Source organism: Primulina eburnea, chromosome 15 (assembly GCF_022965805.1).
Source record: "Primulina eburnea isolate SZY01 chromosome 15, ASM2296580v1, whole genome shotgun sequence".
NCBI classification, from domain to species: Eukaryota; Viridiplantae; Streptophyta; class Magnoliopsida; order Lamiales; family Gesneriaceae; genus Primulina; species Primulina eburnea.
In genome coordinates, this window is record NC_133115.1 from 1,781,793 (window position 1) to 1,804,571 (window position 22,779).

The 22,779-nt window shown below is 34.6% G+C and overlaps 3 protein-coding genes across 4 annotated transcripts; 2 read left to right on the forward strand and 1 right to left on the reverse strand.

Annotated features, from left to right (window-relative positions):
• The first annotated feature begins 3,482 nt into the window (after positions 1 to 3,482).
• Positions 3,483 to 4,628, forward strand: LOC140814802 (protein EXORDIUM-like 2). Its single transcript, XM_073173899.1, has one exon. The coding sequence runs from the start codon at positions 3,536 to 3,538 to the stop codon at positions 4,454 to 4,456; it is 921 nt and encodes a 306-aa protein (XP_073030000.1). The 5' UTR covers positions 3,483 to 3,535; the 3' UTR covers positions 4,457 to 4,628.
• Positions 4,629 to 8,184: 3,556 nt separating this feature from the next.
• LOC140813797 (phospho-2-dehydro-3-deoxyheptonate aldolase 2, chloroplastic-like) lies at positions 8,185 to 10,980 on the reverse strand. The gene is made up of 5 exons (XM_073172536.1): positions 10,352 to 10,980; positions 9,557 to 9,834; positions 9,193 to 9,469; positions 8,797 to 9,042; positions 8,185 to 8,685 (listed from the first exon to the last, which is right to left on the reverse strand). Exons 1-5 carry the CDS (start codon positions 10,871 to 10,873, stop codon positions 8,419 to 8,421), a joined length of 1,590 nt encoding a protein of 529 aa, XP_073028637.1. The 5' UTR covers positions 10,874 to 10,980; the 3' UTR covers positions 8,185 to 8,418.
• A 4,432-nt stretch (positions 10,981 to 15,412) lies between these two features.
• On the forward strand, positions 15,413 to 19,025 carry LOC140814800 (2-carboxy-1,4-naphthoquinone phytyltransferase, chloroplastic-like). 2 transcript variants are annotated; one of them, XM_073173896.1, is made up of 11 exons: positions 15,413 to 15,755; positions 16,403 to 16,652; positions 16,771 to 16,874; positions 17,129 to 17,200; positions 17,328 to 17,466; positions 17,544 to 17,650; positions 17,862 to 17,952; positions 18,144 to 18,182; positions 18,268 to 18,378; positions 18,486 to 18,584; positions 18,692 to 19,025. In XM_073173896.1, exons 1-11 carry the CDS (start codon positions 15,670 to 15,672, stop codon positions 18,824 to 18,826), a joined length of 1,233 nt encoding a protein of 410 aa, XP_073029997.1. In that variant the 5' UTR covers positions 15,413 to 15,669; the 3' UTR covers positions 18,827 to 19,025. The 2 variants fall into 2 exon arrangements, with proteins under 2 accessions (XP_073029997.1, XP_073029998.1); XM_073173897.1 differs by having other exon boundaries at positions 15,415 to 15,755; positions 18,519 to 18,584.
• Positions 19,026 to 22,779: the final 3,754 nt, after the last annotated feature.

The following is a 22,779-nucleotide window of genomic DNA, read 5'->3' on the forward strand; positions in this document are numbered from 1 at the left end:
TTTTCTTTCTTCTCACAACAGTAAAATTCGGTGACATCACCATTTAGAAGAAAAGCAATAATATCAAAGAAAAAATATAGATTTTACACGGATTGAAACTGAAAATAACCGAAAAGACCTAAAAAATAAAATAAAAATATAAATTCTCGTTTTAACAAAATTTACCAACTTTTATTGTTAACACCGTCACAATATTTTATTTTTCTCTATGACTCTATCGATTTAAAATTCGGAAAACATTCTTTTACTCGGGGATAAAATTATACATTTAATTTGTTGGTGGCATCCATTATCAACAAAATATTCTGAAAATAAAATAGTTAATGACATTATGTGGTGTGTGTATTTTGGTAGTAGATAGGGTGACTTAATCGAGTTAAATATGAAAAAAATTTGAATGATCGAATTTGTTCTATTTGAGTTCTATTTGAGTTTGATTTCAATTCTATGTTCGAAAATTCTAAAAAAATTTACTCAAAATCAGTTCAATTTATTTTTGAATTCGAACATGTTGGTCAGTGGAGGAGACAGAGATATAGCTCTACCGAACTAGAATTTTAAACTATAGAATATTTAATTTTTTAAATTGATCTACACGACTTAATATCATATTAATCCAAAATTATACAAAATTTACATATAATTTTTTTTAAAAAAAAATTGAGCCACCTGGACTCCATGTGGCTCCGATCCGCCACTGATGTTAACGAACTATAATTCGAAAATAAATATTCGAAATATTTGAAACTTATTATATAACATATAATTATATTATATTAATAAAATATTAAAATTCACAATGTCACGCCCCGAGCCCGGGCCCGTGGCTGCGTGACTGCACAATGGGCCCCTATAGCAACTACTTCGTATCCGTCCTCGCTTTACGAAAATGATTAACCCAAGTTGCTATAGAAGTCCATTGTAAATTATTATAAACTCATTTTAAATCTTGATTTTTTTCGATGTGGGACAAGGGTATCACAATCACCCCTCCTTCGCGACGTCCTCGTCGCGGCCTGACCCCTCGATCTACCAGCACCGAGAATCTAGAGGTGGCTCCTACAGGTTCAAGAGGTGGCTCCCGTCATGTAGCACTTTGCCCCGCAGGTTCAAGAGGTGGCTCCCATGCATGTAGCACTTTGCCCCGCATAGCACTTATTTTCCCGGTTTTCCATGCCGGTGACCGGCTCTGATACCATTCTGTCACGCCCCGAGCCCGGGCCCGCGGCTGCGTGACTGCATAATGCGCCCCTATAGCAACTACTTCGTATCCGTCATCGCTTTACGAAAATGATTAACCCAAGTTGCTATAGAAGTCCATTGTAAGTCATTATAAACTCATTTTAAATCTTGATTTTTTTCGATGTGGGACAAGGGTATCACACACAAGCGAGTCGTAAACTATCGAACAAAATAATTTGGACTCGAATTCAACTCGAATGTGATAATATGATAAACTCGAATACGAATCAAATATTTTTCGAGTCGACTCAAAAAATTCATCGACTAAAAAAATCCGTAAATCGGTTCAATTCGTTTTATTATGGTTGAAGACTGCAAAGTATTACTACAAAAATCGACTCAAAAAATTCATCGACTAAAAAAATCCGTAAATCGGTTCAATTCGTTTTATTATGGTTGAAGACTGCAAAGTATTACTGCAAAAATCCTTTTAAAAAAAAATAAAAATTGTACATTGTTATATATCCGCAGACATCAATCATTGTTCGGACTTTTATGGGCCACATTGGCTAAGTGGGATCAATTTAAAAAAAAATAAAATTAAATGGACCATATTAGCGGGAATATTTTATGTAAAACGAATTTAATTTAAATGTAGCAAATATTTTAATCTCCTTAATGGGAATATGGTATCATATTTCACATACCAATCATCAGTCCTGAATCATTTTTATTTGCTGTATAGTTCTTCAAAGATCCAGAATGTAGATGTTGGATTGAGTGTGTATTTGATGTAGCTCAAACGAATACATGTTATTTGAGAACCCGATAATCAACCATTAGTATTAGTATGTTTACCGACATGTTCAGTGTTATGTCATATGATATATATGATCGAATGTTTGTTGTTTTGATTTTGTTATATAGTTTATCGAAAAGAAATATTGATTTCGAAATAGGGTAAGACTTTTGACTAATCGTGCTCGATTTTAAAAGTTAAAAGGTATCGAAAGGGAAATTTTGAGAGAACTAATTATCACTACTTTGAAAGCGAATGAATAGTTGGTGCTTTTGTCTTATTAATTCTTTTTAACAAATTAATGAAAGTGTAATGGTCAGTGTTTGATGATTTATTGTTTATCTGACACCAAATACTACAAATTTGAGACGAGATCTCTCGTGCTCAAAATCATCGTAACAAACTCTTCTCCGACTCAAAAAATATACATACAAGGATATTGGATACATGCATGCATTGAAGGAGGATGCATGATTGCTAGAAGCTTAGATGTGGACCCTTAAGCATATATCTTCGGTTTGAGCCGATATATATATACCTACTAAAACAAGAGATGCACATAGGCTTAGATAATAGTGGTCCTCTTTATTTATTTATTTATTTTATTATTATGGACAAGAGTGGTCCTATTATTTTATCTTTATCATCACAATTTTGTTAGGTGTAATACTTAGTTTTTTTAAAAGAAACATAATTAAAGTCGAGAATTTTATTTGTAAATAGTTAAAGTATATTATGTAATGGAATTACTATGTTATATTTGAAACTGACAAAAACTTGTGTGAGATGATCTCACTAGTCGTATTTTGTTAGACGAATCTCTTATTTGATTCATCCATGAAAAATTATTATTTTTTATTGTGTATATCGGTAGAAATGACTCATCACACCGATAAAGATTCATCCCCCTTCCATATTAGTTCCTTGTTGGGTATGGGAAGGAATGAGGATACAAATCAACGATAATAGAACGACATCGAGATTACATTGGATGTCTCTATTTAGTAGAATCGGGAATTTTCTATCGATTGAAATCTTCATCTCGAATTTATTGTATTAACTCGGTTAGAAATTAGAACGAAGCTCGAATATATTATCATTTTGCTTCAATTTCAAATAGTCTCTGTCACCAAATAATTTCAAATCGTGGAAAGTTAATCTCCGATTTTACGTTGGGTAATCTTCACAAAAAATAAGCAAAAAAAATAGACTCTTTTGCCTTGTAAAAGAAAATATCACGAAATGTATTGTACGTTGTACAAAATCAAATCAGATTTTTCCGGAAGAGGGAAACCGTATTGATGATAACAGTCACAGGCACACGCATGCGTTGTAATAATACCACGTCAGCATCAAACCTCCAGCCTGGCAAACTCGAACTCATCCAATCACGTCTAGCCACGTTGCAATCCCTGATAGTTACAAACCCCCCACCCCTCTCCTCTTTTCTACAGCTGTTCCCCTCCCAACTTTCCCAATATAAATATACCCGCAGCTGCTTCATATCTATTCCCACCTCCGTTTTTGAATTTATCCCCATCCACTGTACGATCAATGGCTTCTTCTTCTTACACTTCTGCCATTCCTGATCCGCGGGTTTCGAAAATCTTGTTCTTTTTCTTCTTGCTTTTTACCTCTTCTTCAATGGCGGCGTTGGTGCAGCAACCGTCTCTTGTGTTGAAATATCACAAGGGAGCTCTGCTGAAAGGCGCCGTTACGGTGAACTTGATCTGGTATGGGAAGTTCACACCCGTTCAACGTTCCATTATCGTCGATTTCCTCCAGTCTTTGAACTATGCGAAATCCCCTCAGCCTGCTGTTTCATCCTGGTGGAAGACGACGGAGAAGTACAGCGGCGGCGGGTCGTCTAATCTTGTTCTGGGCAAACAGTTCCTTGATGAGAACTGTTCTTTAGGGAAATCTCTGAAAAACTCACACATTATCTACTTAGCTGCCAAGGGTGGACACTTGAACGGAGCGGTTAACGTCGTCTTGACGGCGGAGGATGTCGCGGTTGATGGGTTTTGCATGAGCAGATGCGGTTCCCACGGGTCGACTCGTGGGACGACCCGTTTCGCCTACGCATGGGTGGGGAACGCGGAGAAACAGTGCCCTGGTTACTGCGCGTGGCCGTTTCACCAGCCGGTTTACGGCCCGCAGACGCCGCCGCTGGTCTCTCCGAACGGCGACGTTGGGGTTGACGGAATGGTGATAAATCTGGCCACCGTTCTGGCGGGAACGGTGACGAATCCGTTCAACAACGGATACTTCCAGGGTCCGGCGACCGCGCCATTGGAGGCTGTGACTGCTTGCACGGGGATGTTCGGGTCGGGTGCTTACCCGGGATACGCCGGGAACGTGCTGACGGAGAAGACGAGCGGCGCGAGCTATAATGCGCATGGGGTTGACGGGAGGAGGTATCTTCTGCCGGCGATGTGGGACCCGCAAACATCCGAATGCTCCACTCTTGTGTGATTCCGTAGCATATATTAGCGTAAAAGAAATAAAGTATTCGGTGAGGTGGACGAGAGATCGGCTGCGGGTGGGTGTACTTGTGTAAATATACGGACGCAAATATAAATTTGTCGTTTTGTATGACGTGTAAAGTTTCTTTATGATTAAAAAAATATTATATGTGGTTGTTTTACTTTTTATTAAATTTAAGTTTCAGTTTTGTATAATAATTGGAATTAAGTTTCGGTTCAAGTAACTAAAGGAACTTTCAACTTGAAAAAAAATTAAAGTTTTTTATGCAACGGGTCTTACGAATTTTTATATGTGAGATGATTAATTTTATCGATATTTATAATAAAAAATAATAATTTTAGCATAAAAAAATATATTTTTTCATAGAGACTCAAATAAAAAATTTATCTCACAAAATACGACCAATGAGATCATTTCATACAAATTTTGGTCAAAAAATTAAGGTCAGAAATCTTCAATTACAAACTTGAAGATGTATGTGAATGTTGATTTATTAGATGTTACAGATGATTTTTTTCGATCAGATCATCTTCTTCAAATACATAAAAAGTATTATTTTTTATATAACATATAATCTCTTTCGATTTCACTCATTTTGTTACGAAGTGAACGTCGCGTGTATTTTTAACGTGTGTCAATACGTTCTCTTATTCAATCAAAAGTCTTATATCTAAATTTGTGAAGTGATCGTCGCCTGTATTTTTTATTTTCCTTTATAAAATTAATGTATATATTTATTTAAAAAATTATGTATTTTTTGCAATATTTTGTTTTAATTAATTAAAATAGTGATTTTATACTAAAAGCTGATGAATTCGTGTCAATTTAATTTTGGTTGGGTTGTTTGAGTGTTTGAGTGCATGAACAAATGGAGGAATGAAGGGTGGATGGGGACAAGGAAACGTAGAGAAACGTAGAGAAGTGAAATTTGCAGGCTTGTTTGTGATTGTGCTTTGATTTTCGTGCAAATAATATTTTATAATTTTCTAGCCATATTTATTTATTTACTGGGAGACAATAATGGCAGCCTTTGGTGAGATTTCTCCCTTATCTCGATTGGGGATTTTAATATTATTATATATATACTAGTAATAATCTAACACGTGATTTTCAAGGATTCGCGTAATTTAATTATTTCAATAAATAAATAATTTTTTTAAAAAAAGCATAAGTTATGAGATAAAAAAAGGTAAACATTGGAGAAAACGTTTTAAAAAATAAAAATTATCAATAAGCTTATATGATCAAAGTCACAAAACAAATATTATGAATGAATAAAATTGGAAATAATTTTTTGTGTAATTTGATTGATACACCATCGAAGTTATGAAACAAATAATGTATCATTTGATATGAACAATGAGAATTTTTATTATATATATATATATGAGTAGGTTTTCTGTGAGAAGGTCTCACATATTTTTATCTGTGAGATATGTCAATCTTGTTTTGTTTTCTCTTTTGATAAGAACTAGGGTTCTTAGAGCTCTCCAACAGCCACCCCTACCCCTTCGATTCTCTTCAGTAGACACATCTTCGATTACAGCAAGCATCGTGCCACAAGTCGTCCCGAATCGAGTCACGCATCCCCTCGCGTCGTTATTCGTCGTTTCGTGAGTATATTCATCAAGGCATGTATAATCTTTCATTTTTCTGCATCGATCTTGTCATAGTAAATATTTTGATGCATATTTTCACGCCCCGAAATTGAGGTGTCAGTGACATCTACAGATATTCACAATAAAAAATAATATTTTTAGCATAAAAAATAATATTTTTTCATGGATGACTCAAAAAGAGATCCGTCTCACAAAATACGATCCGTAAGACCGTTTCACACAAGTTTTTGCTTATATATATATATAATTTATCGTTTTATTTTACGAACCGAACAATGTCTGATACCATAAATCGAGTCAGAAGATAGCTTGTGGATGTTTTTGGGCAATATTTGGTACAAGCGATGCAAGGGACTTGATTGGTTAGGACTTATGGATGTTTTATTCAAAATATATTTGGTTCTTGAACTAACAAACATGTTGCATGCACTTCTACATAATCTATGGTAAGATACAGATTTGGTAACAATTAATTAAATAAAGAAATGCATGAAATATGTGGTTAAGATGCAATTAGGCTGTTGAATCCAAAAATGTATGCGTAATCAAGTATTAATAGGCGGCAAGGATTTTGACTGCTAACAAATAAAATTTAAACCTATCGATATATGTCACACCATTCACCATTTTGTATAAAGATGGAAGATTAAAAGGGCAATCGATTTTTATTATTATTTAATTTTCTTTTATTGTTATGTAGTTAGTACATATAACAAGACAATAATTTTGGTTTTTGGTGTTTCGATAAACTTAAATTTGCCTTACTTGAGGTGAATAATTCCGGTGCAAAATTTAGATTTTTGTTTTATGACGTGAGAATTTGTTGCTGGTATTTATTGGTGTATACCGGGTAAATTTTTTGAGTTAACGTGCTTACCTACAAATTATGTTAGCTAGATAAACCGCAATGAGTAAGTTCTCTGCAACAAACTCGTTCGAATGTATGCTATAAAAAGTGCGTGAAGGTAATTTAAACGAATCATGTTAGTCAGATAAACCACAATAAGTAAGTTCTTTGCAACAAACGCTTTCGGATGTAGGCTATAAGAAGCGTGTGAAGGTAATTTAAAAGAATCATGTTAGCCAGATATCATGCTAGCCATATAAACCATAATGAGTAAGTTCTTTGCAACAAACTCGATCGGATGTATGCTATAAGAAGTGCGTGAAGGTAATTTACTCAGTCTTACGAAATTATCATTATATTGATTTTTAAAATAAAATAAGTTCAATCAATCTACTCGTCATAAAAAATAAAAACTTGTTAAAATTCCAATGTAAGTCAGTTTTTAATCTATGTGCTAAATCTCACAATTCAAAGATGGAATATTTTAAGAACAAAGGATTAGGAATCATCATATTCCAAGAATATCAATTAAATATCTGAGAGCACATTCCGGATTACTTGCGCATATTCCCTCATCCTGTGGACTATGTCAACAAAGAGTTATATGTATAAAGACGATCACACGTTGTCATTGAAATTACAAAGTTATCCCGAATGCACTCATGGAAAGATCTTTTCATTGTGATAATTTTGTAATTTCAAACAGAACTTGTACTTGTGTAAATACATATAGCATTTTTCATCAACAAAATCTGACCTGATTGAAGGTTGTGTTAGGATCAAGGGACTTTTTAAATCAAACGGATGCACTTCAAATGTTAAAGTTCGGAGCAAAAACTTATGTGAGACGATCTCACGGATCGTATTTTATGAGACAGATCTCTTATTTGATTCATCCATGAGAAAATATTACTTTTTATACTAAGAGTATTACTTTTTATTATGAATATCGGCAAGGTATCTCATAGATAAAGATTTGTGAGACCGTCTCAGAAATGACTTACTCTAAAGTTGGGTGATGGATTGAAATTGAAACAAAATAATTTTTACTTGGGGGGATTCGAGAGCATTTATTTTTATTTTGAGTCGATGAATTTGAAATCAATTAAATTTTGATGAGGAATACACTTCACCGGGAGAATTTGGAAACAACCCGCGGTTCCATGTGGTAAATCAAAGGCCAAAGAATTTCAGAGCCATTAGAAAATGGCTGAAACTCAGAACTGTATACAACAAAAGAACAAGTGATCGATTGCAAATTCAAAGATTCAACATTCATTCTCCAACAATATGGTACATTATACTGTTAAATGTTTCATTTTCATGAACAACAAACTCACCCAGACGACCAAACGATGGCTCGTCGATGTAATATATATCGCAATCTCTTTCTATATTTCAGAAATATGCAAAAGAACGTATTAGTAATCGCCATTCTTGGAGATATATTATTCTTGTGGCTTATGAAAAGTGCGAAAAGTTCCCTATGGTCTGAAAGATGACAGGTTACGTAGTGGTCCAAGTCGTCTCTTCCGAAGCCGCTCAGCTATAATGAAAGCAAGTTCCAATGATTGAGAAGCATTAAGCCTTGGGTCGCAATGTGTATGGTACCGTGAGCTCAAATCATTATACGTGATGGTACGCGATCCCCCCACGCATTCTGTAACGTTTTGGCCCGTCATCTCCATATGCACTCCTCCGGGGAAGCTTCCTTCTTGGTCATGTACGTCAAAAAATGCTCTCACCTCAGCCTAGGAGAAAGAAACGTACCACCCATTGACAAAACAAACCATTTTTGGCATAAACTCAACTACAGATAATTATAAATTTCATATTAAGGAAAATTTGGCGGAAATTTTTACCCGGATAGCATCAAAAGAGCGAGTCTTGAGTCCACAAGGTGCTTTGATGGTGTTTCCATGCATAGGGTCACTGACCCAAGTGACGATTTGACCTGCTTGGCGAACGGCCCTGATGAGATGAGGAAATTTCACTCTTAAGTTTTCAGCTCCCATACGAACTATCACTGTTATTCTTCCAGGTCGGTTTTGAGGATTCAGAATATCAATCAGTTTCACGAGTTCGTTTGGATCCATTTTGTCACTTACCTGAATCATAATCCCAAATAGTGTAATATCAGTCACAAAAACCATAAAACTAAAATGTGTTGCATCTCGTGGAGATGCAATGTTTCTTTTATAGACCAAGTAGAAGAACTATTAAACTCGATTAACGGATATAAATAGCTAGTTATAAACCTTAATTCCGAGAGGATTGGAAACTCCTCTTAGAAACTCAACATGAGCACCGTGTAATTGCCTTGTTCGTTCCCCAACCCAAATCATGTGAGCAGAGCAATCATAATATAGGCCAGAGGTTGAATCTTGCCTAGTAAGCGCTTGTTCATACGGTAAAAGTAAGCATTCATGGGATGTCCAGAACTCAGTAGTGGTCATGACCGGATGATCTGCCGTGAGACCACAAGAAGCCATGAAGGCGAGGGCCTCATCGACTCGGTGAGCCAGTTCACGGTACCTTTAAAAAAATAACAGCCCCATTAAAACTAAATACAGAATTGAAAAGAGAAAGAATAGTAAAAGTAAACAATAATAGATGGGATACCTATCCCCCTGCTCACTATGTTCAGCAAAATCAAGGTTCCATTGCGCAACCCTCTGCATGGCAGCATATCCTCCAGTAGCAAATGCTCGAAGAAGGTTCAACGTAGACACAGATTGGGTGTAGGCTCGAATCATTCTTTCAGGATCAGGAGTTCGTGATTTTTCGTCAAAAGAATCACCGTTCACATTGTCACCTCGGTAACTCGGCAGCTTCACACCATCCTTCTCTTCAAGCGGATCAGACCTTGGCTTAGCAAATTGCCCAGCCATTCTTCCCACCTAAAGGTTGGAACTTTAGTCATTTCACGGTTAATTTCACAAATCGGTGATAGAAACCAAATACAGATAATTAAGCAATAACAAATTGATTGATAAACATTTTACCAAGGAGTTTCCAGTACTTGTTTTGATTCCTTTTCGGAGAAAATCAATCTTATGATATCAAAACGACTCACAGAAAAAAACTATTTCAAAACATCAGCTCATGAAATGACCATATCCTTCCACCACAAATAATTACACGCTCCCTTCTTTCGTTAGTTGTGGAGTTTTTGCATGAGCAGCCATTTGAAAGATATATACTTAAACCAACAAGTTGAAAGAATGATCATTAATTAAACTAAATCGAAATGAAGAACAAGAAAGAGCAGATGGCGGCTGCTAGGAGTTTAAAATTCATCCATAATTTTAAAACTTGGAATTCATTGTAAACAAACAAATCTTACTTCTAATCAGAAAACAAAATTCGAAGCAACTAAGGTCTAAGATCAAGCCTAAAAGAAGACCAAAAAAGGACCTTGATAACAGGCATCTGACCACCAAACATGAGAACCACACCCATCTGCAAGAGCACCCTGAAAGTGTCCCTGATGTTATTTGCGCTGAATTCTTTGAAACTCTCGGCACAGTCTCCACCTTGCAAAAGGAAAGCATTCCCAAGAGCAGCCTGCCCCAGCTTCTCCTCCAGGCTCCTCGCCTCACCTGCAAAGACAATCGGGGGAAAGGATTCAAGAGTCTTGACGACTGAATCGAGCGCAGTTTTATCAGGGTATTCCGGAAGCTGGAACGCTTCCTTCGATTTCCAGCTGTCAAGACTCCATTTTCCTGGTGCAGGAGACGTGGAGGCGGAGGTGGATGGAGGTATGTTGGAGGATTTGACGGCTGATATTGTTTTCGATCTCGGTTTGATTGAAAGAGGGGATATTGCGTCGGGTTTGGTGAGAATTGAAGGCCCGGGAGCGGCGGGAGCGGTGGAGGGGTGGAGGAAGGGGTTGGCCAGGCGCGGCAAGGCGGCGGCGGCGGAGGTTGTCAGAGCCATAGGTCTTGGCGGCAGAGTTTTCGTGATCTCCCCTATGGCCTCCAGTTAGAATTTGGTAGGCTGTTATGGAAAAAGAAGAGATGGATTGGCGCACAACATAGGACTGAGATTTTGGATAAGTATATATAGATATATATATATATATATATTTATAATAAAAATAAAATAATAATATTTTTTATGAGTAAAAATAAAATAATAATATTTTTTATGAGTTAATTCAAATAAAAGCTATGTCTCATGATATTTGTTCGTGAAATATTTTCATAATTTTTTTTTATGGAGTAAGTATCTTGTGAGATGGTCTCACGAATCTTTGTCTGTTATACGAATCAATTCTATTGATATTCACAATAAAAAGTAATACTCTTATCATAAAAAGTAATACTTTTTCATGGATGACCCGACTAAGAGATCGGTCTCACAAATACGATCCGTGAGACCGTCTCATACAAGTTTTTACCTTTTTTATATATACACATACTCTAGAACTTATGTTAGATGATTTCATAAATCAGTTTTTTGAGACAAATTTTATATTTGAGTAACATGAGCTTGTTGATCCTTCTCACGGATAATGATCCAGGAGAATGACTCAAAAAAACTACCAATATGTGTGTGTGGGAATTTGTGTTCACATAATTAAAAAAATAATTGAAAACAATATAAACAAGGTCAATTACCGGATTAATCATAAATTTATTTACTATAAAATGATAAAAAAAAATAAAAATTAGTAGGTTCATTTCATGGCATTTAGGTCAATTGATGTTGGCGCCTGATTCAATTTAATAATAAGACGAGCAAAGTCTCTCCTTCCCCTCGACTTTTGTCCGTTAGCGATTGGATTGAAATGTTAAACCCAAAAAGAAATAATATAATTATTTATTGTTGTCGCAAAATTTTTGGGGACACATCACATCGTATTCAATTATATTTTAAGACCGGTTATGCTAAAAAATATTATGTCAATTATATTTTAACCAAGAGATATTAGTGAATGATAAATAAATATGTGATAAAAATAATTATTGATGATGCCGATAAGTTGGGTGAACTATATGGATAATGACAAAAACTTGTGTGAGACGGTCTCACGGGTCGTATTTGTGAGACATATATCTTATTTGGGTTATCCATGAAAAAGTATTATTTTTTATGCTAAGAGTATTACTTTTATTGTGAATATGGATAGAGTTGACCCGTCTCACAGATTAAGATCCGTGAGACGGTCTCACATGAGACTCACTCATGGATAATTTATCCAGTTGGGTGGTTTTCCTTTCCTGTGAATGTTAGCGATCGGGTAGAGAGCTCGGACAGAGTGATATGCATATTTGAAAAACAAAGAGCATTTATAAAGCGTTGGAAGCGTTTCCGGCGTGACTACACCTACGTTCAAATAAGTCGAGTGTTATGGCAAAGGAAATGAAATTGCAATATAGGGTGTATATAGTGAATGTTTGTGAAAAAATTAATTAAATATCACAAATGATCGAACAAACTTGAGATTTTATAGGAGAAAATGTAATGATGACCTAGGTTTTTGTTTGGACAACGGTCGGTTTGGTCCGGTTTTACTCTACAAGAGTTGGGTTTTTCGGTTTGAATATCTCTAGTCTAAAACCAAACCATTTTATTACGGTTAAGTTCAGTTTTTGTAATACGGTTCGGTTATATGATCGGTTATATACGGTTAGCTAAAATTTGTTAAGAAATAAAATTATACGTCACTTTATATATATATATATATATATAAACTGTGTTATGTACAAACATGTCGTACGCATATAATAACAATGTATAACTAATTAACCGCGTAAACACGTAAAATGCATGAATCCAGCAGAATATTCAGTAATAAGAATGATAAAAAAGTGTCAACCAGCTTGAATTGAACACAAATCATCTTATGAAAAATTAAAGAAATATATACAGAAAAGAAAAGAAAACGTTTACTGGTGAGTGGTGAGAAAAAAAAAAGAAAACGTTCTGATTGAAAATTGAAAGTTAATAATAATAAGTTCATAAATCTTAATAGGCTCATTATACATAAAAAAAAAAATCTATACTTAACAATAGTATGACCAATTATATATAAAAACCTATATTTAACAATAATATGCCCACCCCTAGTTTCAGTCCCCGGTCATTTCTCATGGTTAGACATCTTCTCATGCCCTGCTCCTGACATTATCAAGACTGACAATCCATATTGTTTCTTGTCTTGTTATATCGTCTCTATGTGTGTTGATTGACATGCCAATGATATAGAAGGATGTTGACCCATCTCTGTAGACACAAAATCGATACATGTCTCGAGATGATCGAGCACTAGTCACGATGTGACTAGGGGTGGGCGCGGGTCAGGTTTTCGGGTCGGGTATCCGAAATTTCGGCACCCGACACCAACCCGATCATGTCGGGTACCTGAAATGATCGGGTCGGGTATACCCGATACCCTTAAAATACCCGAATCTGAACCCGAAAATAATTTTCGGATATCGTGTACCTAACGAACATTTTTTTTAAAAAAAAAAACCTGACCCGATCGGGTAAAATACCCGATACCCGAAAATAAACACCCACCCCTAGATGTGACACATGGGAGATTCTGATCTTTGATCTACCTATGGACATGGTCTTTGATCTATCATCTTGGTTTTCTTACACTGTTGGGGCTAGGTTGGGAGCCCAAATTTAAATGATTATGTATTGGTCTAACCAGTTTCCTTAGTTGTTGCGTATTTATGGATTATTTATTTGAAATCACATTCTTTACTCGATCCAGTTATCACCCCGGTAGTCCCAAGCTCTTGATCTCTTACTCTGCTCGAGTCCGAGGATGACCTAAGCTCTTTCCGGGGCATCACCGATGATAGATAATGAAATATAATATATTCGGGCCCATAAAAAACTCTTAGGAGATTGACAGTTCAATTTTGTCGTACTTATATCTGATTTAATCCGACTAATGAAAATTATTATTTTTATGTAAAATTATTATTATTATTATTATTATTATTATTATTGAGAATTTTTCTACAAAGCAAACGAAATATTATTTACTTGTAATAATCAGTGATAAAACTTAAATTATTATTTGTAGTCGTTTATCAATTTGGGGAAACGAATTAAATCTGAATAATTTTGTACAAAGCCAAACAAATATTATGTTGTTTTATAATGACGAGGGATAAAATTGTCAAATATTAGTTTATGTATCCTTATCTCAATATTAATTATTCAAAACAAATATATTATTAAAAAAATTAAACAAACCTATTGGAGTAAGTCTTTTGTCAGACGTGTCAATCATGATCATATTTATAATAAAAAATAGAGTAAGTTTCTTATGAGACGGTCTCATTGATATTTTTTCATGCGACGAGTCAAACTTACTTATGTTTACTATAAAAAAAATATTTTTGGCTTAAAAAATAATATTTTTTCATAGGCGACACAAATAAGAGATCTGTTTCACGAAATTAACATATGAGACTATCTCATGATAGTTTTGTATAAAAAAAATATTTTTTATAAATAATCCAAATAATATATTTGTCTCACAAAATTTACCACGTATAAACCTATTATTATTTATATGTTACTTTCCACGTCTTATTCATTGATGTAATGTAAGTAGTCCTAATATAACTTATTCATATATAATCTTATCACTCGAATCAAACGACTTTCCCACATTGTTTCTTCGTTTCTGTACCAAATATATTGTATTGTAGATATAATCTATATACATATATTTTTGTATATGGTTTTTAGAGCTTCAAATGTAATTATTGTATTTTCCTCCTTTTTATGTAATTAATTGTACTTTTTTTTTACATGCACTATATATCTATGATTATACAATATTTATTTCCAAATATCATATACTTTTGAAATTTCATGAAAAGCTAAGCAAATACCAGAGTGGATTTTACCCCCTTCCATGATTGAATTCGAGATTACACCGAAATTTAAACAGGGATAAGCCCAAACCCAAGAGTAAAGCCCAAAATACTAATTTTTAAGGATTTGTATTTTGTGATGCAATATTACAAAAAAATCATCCATAAGATTAATCGATTTGATTTATATATAATATTAAAAATAATATTTTTTATTCGATTTGATTTATTTACAATATGAAAAATAATATTTTTTATTAGTCCAAAAACTTGTGTGAGACGGTCTCACGGATCGTATTTGTGAGACGGATCTCTTATTTAGATCACCCATGCAAAATTATTATTTTTTATGCTAAAAGTATTACTTTTTATTGTGAATATGAGTAAGATTGACCCGTCTCATCACATGAGACCTACTCTTGTTTCAAAGTGTTATCTCATCTCTGCTTTTAATTGGATAAATATTTTTAATTTGAAAGAAATGAGTCTCCATTATAAAATTAAAATGATCGACGACAAAAGATTTATAAGATTTTTCTACATTATTTGAAAGTATTATCATTTCATTGTGAAATATAAAACTATGAAATTTATAAAATAATTTTCTATTTTACTCTCTTATTTAATTAAGGCTTCGGAAAGAGCAACCGAAATTTTATCGTTGGGGATTCTCTCTTTCTTGCACCATTTATGGGCTTCATCTTTTCCCACAGGCCACGCATTTTCTTGATTACATAATCAAGATTCTTTTTTTTTAAATAAAAATTTGCTTCGTTTTCAGCAAAATTAAGCCTCCATCTTTCTTGAGCTTCAGACCCCATTTCTTCATATATATGCGCAATACACCAATTTTTTGCCCAGAATCTTCTGTAGCTAGTTGGCCATATGTCTGTGGCAGCAGCTTCCGTTTGGAATACGAGCCATGTATCTTGTTCCAAGAAACTCGTCGAATTCAGGCAAATTACTAACAGGTAAGTGCATGTTTCTCTATACAGTATCTTTTTCAGTTATTTTTTTCTGATTTTTTGCTTGAACCCATTGCTTGATTATGGCTGTTTGCCTGTTTCATTTTGGATATCAAGATTGAAAGCGTATGCGTGATGATGGAATTTATTTATTGTAAAGGATGGTTCTTGTAAAAAGTGAGCTTTCATTTTTTCCTTCAATTTCTTTGAGGCTGTCTTTTGCCCACCTGGACTCAGCATTATCGGATAAGGTTATGTTGACACTACGATGTAGAGTACGATAATGATTACAGATGTTAGATTTTTATATGAATGTTTGAACTATATGGTTGATTTTTCATACCATCGACGTGGAGTAAAGTTTGAATAGATTATAGATTTTCATTATGTTGGATGTAATGACAATAAATTACAACGGTAATTGAAATAAAATGTTAAATAAAGCTAAATAGAACTCTAAAATCAAGTGGATGAGTGCGCTTTATGGTACAATGGCCATAGTTTTTTTGGTTAAACTGCAAGAAAGCGAATTTCCGGACCAGTGTAGTAAATTTAATATTTTCGGTTCGAGTTATTCTTGTGGTGTTTAGGGGAAACTTTAGAACAATTATTGAATTGATCCACAGATTAATTGTGAGACCTTTCAATTTCAGGACTTATCAAGCATCATCATGTCTTCCAAATGCTGCTCAAAGGCTACTATTATGCAGTCAAATGTCTTTCAATAAGGCAGGCATAAGGCAGTTAAAATCTGTTCGATTACGCCATGGGTTTCGATTGAAGTGTGAAGCTTTGTATGCTGACATTCCTCTTGAAAGAAAGTGCGAAAATATTTCTAAAGCAACTTTGGTGTGGAGAGCCATCAAATTGCCAATGTATTCTGTTGCTTTGATTCCTCTGACGGTAAGTATGATATAATGTTTCTATACACACACTCGCACATGTACATATATGGGTTTTAATCATTACTCGGTGATGTATAAATGTTGATTTCTTCTGATATTTTAATTAAAAAAATTAGGTAGGAAGTGCAGCTGCTTATTGGCAGACTGGCCATTGTTGTGCAAAGCGCTATCTGACTCTCCTGGTTTCTTCGGTACTCGTTATAGCCTGGCTCAACTTAAGGTACAAAAAATCTTGGAACTGCGAAAAATCTTGGAACTTCATGTTATAAGTTTTCTATAACTACAAGATTCACTCCTCCAAATTCAGAACCTCCATTTTGCCTCCTCATCCAATCTTGTCCCTCTCGCCTGAATTCCTTTATCAGCCTCTGATACTTGTGTTATTCATAAAAATAACACATGATTTTGGTGAACTTTTGCGTGTATATCTGATTAGTGTCTTCTTAAATGACTTTTACATATATGATGAAACAGCAACGACGTTCATGATTTTGATAAAGGTGCAGATAGAAACAAGAAAGAGTCGGTGGTTAATTTGGTTGGCAGGTGAGAATGAGTGGACTGATTTTGGTTACCATGATCAACCTTAAACAGTCTAATTGTCTTGAAATGCTATATCAAATACAATATACTGATAAAATTAGCTTATGATGTCTTAAATTGCTATTTGAAGCCGAACAGGAACTCATATTGTTGCTTGTTTGCTGCTCGCACTGGGCCTAATTGGCCTAACACGGGTATCGATTGAGGCTGGAAGTCTCCGTTCTGTGTTGCTTTTAGTTTATGCCATATTTTGTGGCTACATTTACCAGGTACCAAACACATGAAATTTTGGTACAATTTTTGAAACCCAATTTTCAAATGAGTGCTAATGAATGTTTTGTCGCAGTGTCCACCTTTTCGTTTGGGTTACGTAGGGCTGGGGGAACCCTTGTGCTTTGCAGCATTTGGTCCATTTGCCACCACTGCTTTTTACTTGCTTCAAAGCGGCACCAGGTTGTTGATTAGATGTATATTTGATGGAATTTGTGGTACAAATTTAAGAATAAATTTGACTTATGAAGTTTTTCTAGCTAAAACATTATATGATATGGTTCATCGAAAAGAAAACTAAAATCGTATTTTAAAACTATCATACCCAAATATTAAGTTGTTTCTGGCCAAATTCATTCTCACCTGGATGCTACTTCCCTCTGGCTTGACGTAGGGAGCTTGCAATATCTGCGACTGCCATTTCTTCATCGTTACTTGTTGGTTTTACTACGACCTTGATCCTCTTTTGCAGCCATTTTCATCAGGTACTCTCTCTCTCTCTCTCTCTCTCTCTCTCTCTCTCTCTCTCTCTCTCTCTCTCTCTCTCTCTCTCTCTCTCTCTCTCTCTCTCTCTCTCTCTCTCTCTCTCTCTCTCTCTCTATCTTTATTAACTAAATCTCTCTCGTAGCTCCTTGTTTAAGATATCTTTATTAACTAAAGATAATTAGAAATACAGGTTGATGATGACAAGGCTATCGGAAAATACTCCCCGTTAGTAAGTTCTTTGAAATGTTAAACCTCCAGAATGAAATGGTTAGCTCAACGAACAAATTAAGACATCATGTTGGATTCAACCTCAGGTAAGGCTTGGAAATGACGTGGGTGCAAAAGTAGTCAAAATGGCCGTGACGTCGCTCTATTCACTTTTACTTGCTCTCGGACTTGGCCAAGCTCTTCCTTTCTCGTGTGTCGTAAGTCGTTATCACTTCCGCCAAATCTTTTTTTCATCTGTTCTGTGAGTCATCTTAAAGACGAACATTTTTGCCACATTTTTGTTACCTTTTCGACTTTATCACAGTCGTTCCTTGGTGATAGTCGTTTGCCGTTCCAGGTTCTTGGTGCTTTAACATTTCCGATTGGAAAGTTAGTATCTTCCTTCGTCGAAAAGAACCACAAGGTGAGAACATTTTTCCTGAAGCATAAGTTCAGATTTATTACATAATCTAAAAAATCAGCAATCTTTTGAACCTTGTTCTATCATTTGATGAAATTTCGGTTTAATAGGATAAATCAACCATCTTTCTGGCCAAATACTACTGTGTGAGACTACATGCTGCATTTGGACTTGCATTAGCAGCAGGGCTGGTGGCAGCTAGATTATTCGTTAGAAAACAGCTCCCACATGCTATTATAATTTGAAATTTCGCGGCTTTTCGGGGTTCACCTAGTTTAATCGATGCAAAATCTTTCTAAAAGTTTTAGGAGAAGTTGCAAAACGGATGATCAGAGCTGTCATAGTTTTGAATGAAAAATGTTTAAAATTTTGTAGTTTTCTGAAAACTTAATAGCATCAACCGCCCCCCGTCGGAGTTTTTCGAATGTATAATCAGTTGGAAGAGCTGCAAGAGACGAAATTTGAGAAAGAGAGAGAGATACCAAGGAGACATTCTTTTGTAGATTCTTGATTAGGTTGCGACACAAAAATGTAAGGCAAATAAAAGTAGCAATTCGGATTTGAACAGAAAAAAAAGGTTGTTTTGATTGTAAATTGGCTGACGAACAAAAAAATGATCTTGTTCGCAAATTTCTTCGTTTACGCTTTCGAATTCGTGTTTTTTTCCTTTTTAATAATTGTGCGCTCGCGTGTTTTTTTTTAAATTTATATATAAATGGGCATAAATCTTAGAGTAGGTATCTTATAAGACAGTCTCACGAATCATTATTTGTGAGACTGGTCAATCCTACCGATATTGGACATCCAATTGCTTCGATTTGAATTATCCGGAAGATCTTGAATCTTCACCAGTTCCTCTCTGCTCTCTCTTACTTTGTCCTTGACCACCACCCCCTATTCCGGCGTTTGGGTCCCACCCACTTGAGAAGCTAGTCGCCAGAAAGAAGCGAAGCTGTCTACGAAGCAAAGCTTTTCCTTATCCGCAAGGTTCTCCGTTGGACTTTAAGCGAAAGAGATGCTCGGCATTGACAATATTATCTCCTATCTATCTGAACTACTCTATTCACAATAAAATAATACTCTTAGAATAAAAAAAATAATATTTTTCATGAATGACCCAAATAAGATATCCGTCTTATTACTTAGGCAATGTATTATCTTTTAATTAAGTTGATTATTACATACTTTCCATTGTCGGATATATTTCTTATTTTTTTATTATTACGAGTTTAATCTCTATTGAATAAAACAATTGCAAGTGTTTTCTTATTATTTTCGAGATTTGTCTTTCATTTTGTGTGGATAATATGTTAATCCTTATCACTTGGTGAGTTACGACAAAAAGTCACGCACTCCATATATATAAAAAGCATGCCAAAAAAAAAAAAAGACATTCAAATGGACAAAAATGGTTAATCGTGGAACAAAGAATGTGTCTTGAATGATGTAAGAAGAAAAAAAAATTTGTAGACTTTTTAAACATTTAATTGAGTTGGATTTTATAATTGAGTTGGATTTTATGATTTCAAAAAAAGCTCAAGTGCTTTTTTGAAAACTGGGAAAAAAACCAAAATCAGACGCGTTTTTTCTTTTCAAAAAACTAGTATTTCAACTGTGCGATGTATAAATTATATCTAATTTATATAACATGAAAATTTTACACAAAGTAATTTGATGGCGGCTAATACATATAATGTGCGAAAATAATATTATTGTTAGCAAACCTATTAAAATCAAATTAAATTTTATCGAAAGGTTTCTATTTTGTCTGAAAATTTAAATTTATAGGTGCCCAACAGTTTTCTGTAATTAAAATTTAATTATTTTCATTAAAAAAATTTATCTCATTAGCAGACAGAGACGATTGAAAAGTTTGTAACTTAAATTTTTAGGTATTTGACTGTAATTAAAATTTAATAATTATCATTCAACTTTTTTTTTATTTAGTTTGTGGAGTTAAAATTGCATTTTAAAATAATTAGTATACAATATATGCAAAAAACGAAAAAACACAACAATTTTCTTATGGACTATGCACCATGCGATTTTGTCCATCATTGAGATCTGCTTTAAATATCGATAACAGAGGAAGATGCATGAATGATGAAAAGAGTTCTAACCGATTGTGTAGTAGGTCCAAGTCAAGAAATGGAAAAGATTAAAGCAATTTTGAAAATAAATTGAAGTGTTGGAGTTGTGGTGAAACTTGTCACTTGAGAAAGAACTATAAATTAATAAAAAAAATTATGCAAATGCTGTTACTGAGTAGGTATATGATGTTCTATTACTATTCATGGAAAAGCCGATCGATTCTTGGGTTATGGACTCAAGAGCTTCATTTCATACCACTGATAATCGTGATTTATTCGATAATTACATCGTTGGCTATTGTGGAAAAGTTTTCTCGAATGATGGAAAACCTTTGGAAATAGTTGGTATGTGTGATGTCCGGATGAAAATATCAAATGGATATGTTTGAAAAATTAACAAAGTTAAGGCATGTACCGAATTAACAAGTAATTTGATCTAGGTGAGACAACTCGATGACTAAGGCCATAATGTGACATTTGGTGTTGGTTCCTGGAAAATGAACAAATAGCCATAATTCTTGCTCGAGTAAATAAAATAGAGACACTTTATATGACTTTCAGTTGCCGAGATACATTAGAAGCTATGGATGTTAGAGCTAATTCAATTCTATGACATTACAAGCTTAGGCGTATGAGTGAGAAAGGGAATGAAAATACTTGTATCAAATGAGAAGCTACCAAAATTAAAAATCGTTGAACACAAACTATGTAAAATATGTATTTTTGGAAAACAGAAAAATGTCAGTTTTTCAAAAGACGATAGAGAACCGAAAGCAACAAATTTGGATCTGATTCATACTGATGTATTGGGACCGTCTCCTGTGACATCCCCTGGAAGCTCAAGATACCATGTCACATTTATCGATGATTCAAGTAGTAAAGTTTGAATTTATTTTTTGAAAAATAAATATGATATTTATGAGATCTTTGAATATTGGAAAGTCGTGGTTGAGAATGATACCTACTTGAAAGTGAAGTGCTTACGGTCTCATAATGGTGGAGAATATGAAGATGACGTGTTCAAGAAATATTGTGCACAGAATGAAATCAAGATGGAGAAACCATTCTTGGTACACCTTAACTAAATGGTGTAGCTGAAAGGATAAACATGACTCTGAATGAACGTGCTATCTCACATTCTAGATTACTGAAATCATTCTGGACATATGATGTTAACTCTAAAGCATATATGATCAATAGAGGATCTTCGGTACCGCTTGACTGTAGAATACCTGAAGAGGTGTGGAGCGGCAAAGAAGTAAACCTTAATTTCTTGAAAGTGTTTCTATCATATGTTCATATTGATTCAGTAAGGAAAACAAAACTTGATCCATAATCAAAGAAGTGTTTCTTTATTGGTTATGAAGATAGTGAGTTTGGTTATCGTTTTTGGGATGACCAAAATCGGAAAATCATTCGGAGTATAGATGTAATCTTCAATGAGCAAGTTCTTACAAGGACATGTCAGACATTGGAGCTGGATATGAATGTCTTGAAATCAAGAAGGCTGATGAAGTGTCATTAACATATATTCCTATGAATGAATCAAAAAGCAATAACCGAGAAGATGAAGAAAAAACTGCACATGACGATGACCCACGAACTCCGGTGATTGAACTCAGAAGATCTGTGAGAACAATTAGAACACCTCAGAGATATTATCACGCACTTCGCTATATTTTGTTGATAGAAAAAGATGAATCAGAAACTTATGAAGAGGCACTGAAAAATGATAATTCAAGCAAGTGAGAGTTAGCAATGGAAGATTAGATGGATTCACTGTCATCCAACCAAACGTGAGAGTTGACAAAAATTTCGCAAGGCAAAAAGACATTACATAACAAGTGGGTGTACCGGTTAAAAGAAGAAAATGATGGTAGCAAGAGGTAAAAGGAAAGACTTGTTGTAAAAGCTTTTCAGTAAAATGAAGACATTGATTACACCGATATTTTCTTTCCAGTGGTTAAGTCAACGACTATCAGGACTATACTCGGATTAGTGACAAAAAAGATTTACATATGGAGCAGTTAGATGTAATACGACGTTTCTTCATTGTGACCTAGATGAATAAATTTATATGAAGCAACCACAAAGCTTTGAAGTGCGGG

Bases quoted from the DNA above. Each gene is read 5' to 3' on its own strand.
- LOC140814802 (XM_073173899.1), top strand. From the start codon at position 3,536: ATGGCTTCTTCTTCTTACACTTCTGCCATTCCTGATCCGCGGGTTTCG.
- LOC140813797 (XM_073172536.1), bottom strand. From the start codon at position 10,873: ATGGCTCTGACAACCTCCGCCGCCGCCGCCTTGCCGCGCCTGGCCAAC. The intron at 9,835-10,351 runs GTCCTTTTTTGG...TCCAACCTTTAG, and splicing joins GTCAGATGCCTGTTATCAAG to GTGGGAAGAATGGCTGGGCA. The intron at 9,470-9,556 runs GTATCCCATCTA...ATTTTTTTAAAG, and splicing joins CATAGTGAGCAGGGGGATAG to GTACCGTGAACTGGCTCACC.
- LOC140814800 (XM_073173896.1), top strand. From the start codon at position 15,670: ATGTCTGTGGCAGCAGCTTCCGTTTGGAATACGAGCCATGTATCTTGT. The intron at 17,201-17,327 runs GTGAGAATGAGT...TGCTATTTGAAG, and splicing joins GTGGTTAATTTGGTTGGCAG to CCGAACAGGAACTCATATTG. The intron at 18,585-18,691 runs GTGAGAACATTT...TCGGTTTAATAG, and splicing joins TCGTCGAAAAGAACCACAAG to GATAAATCAACCATCTTTCT.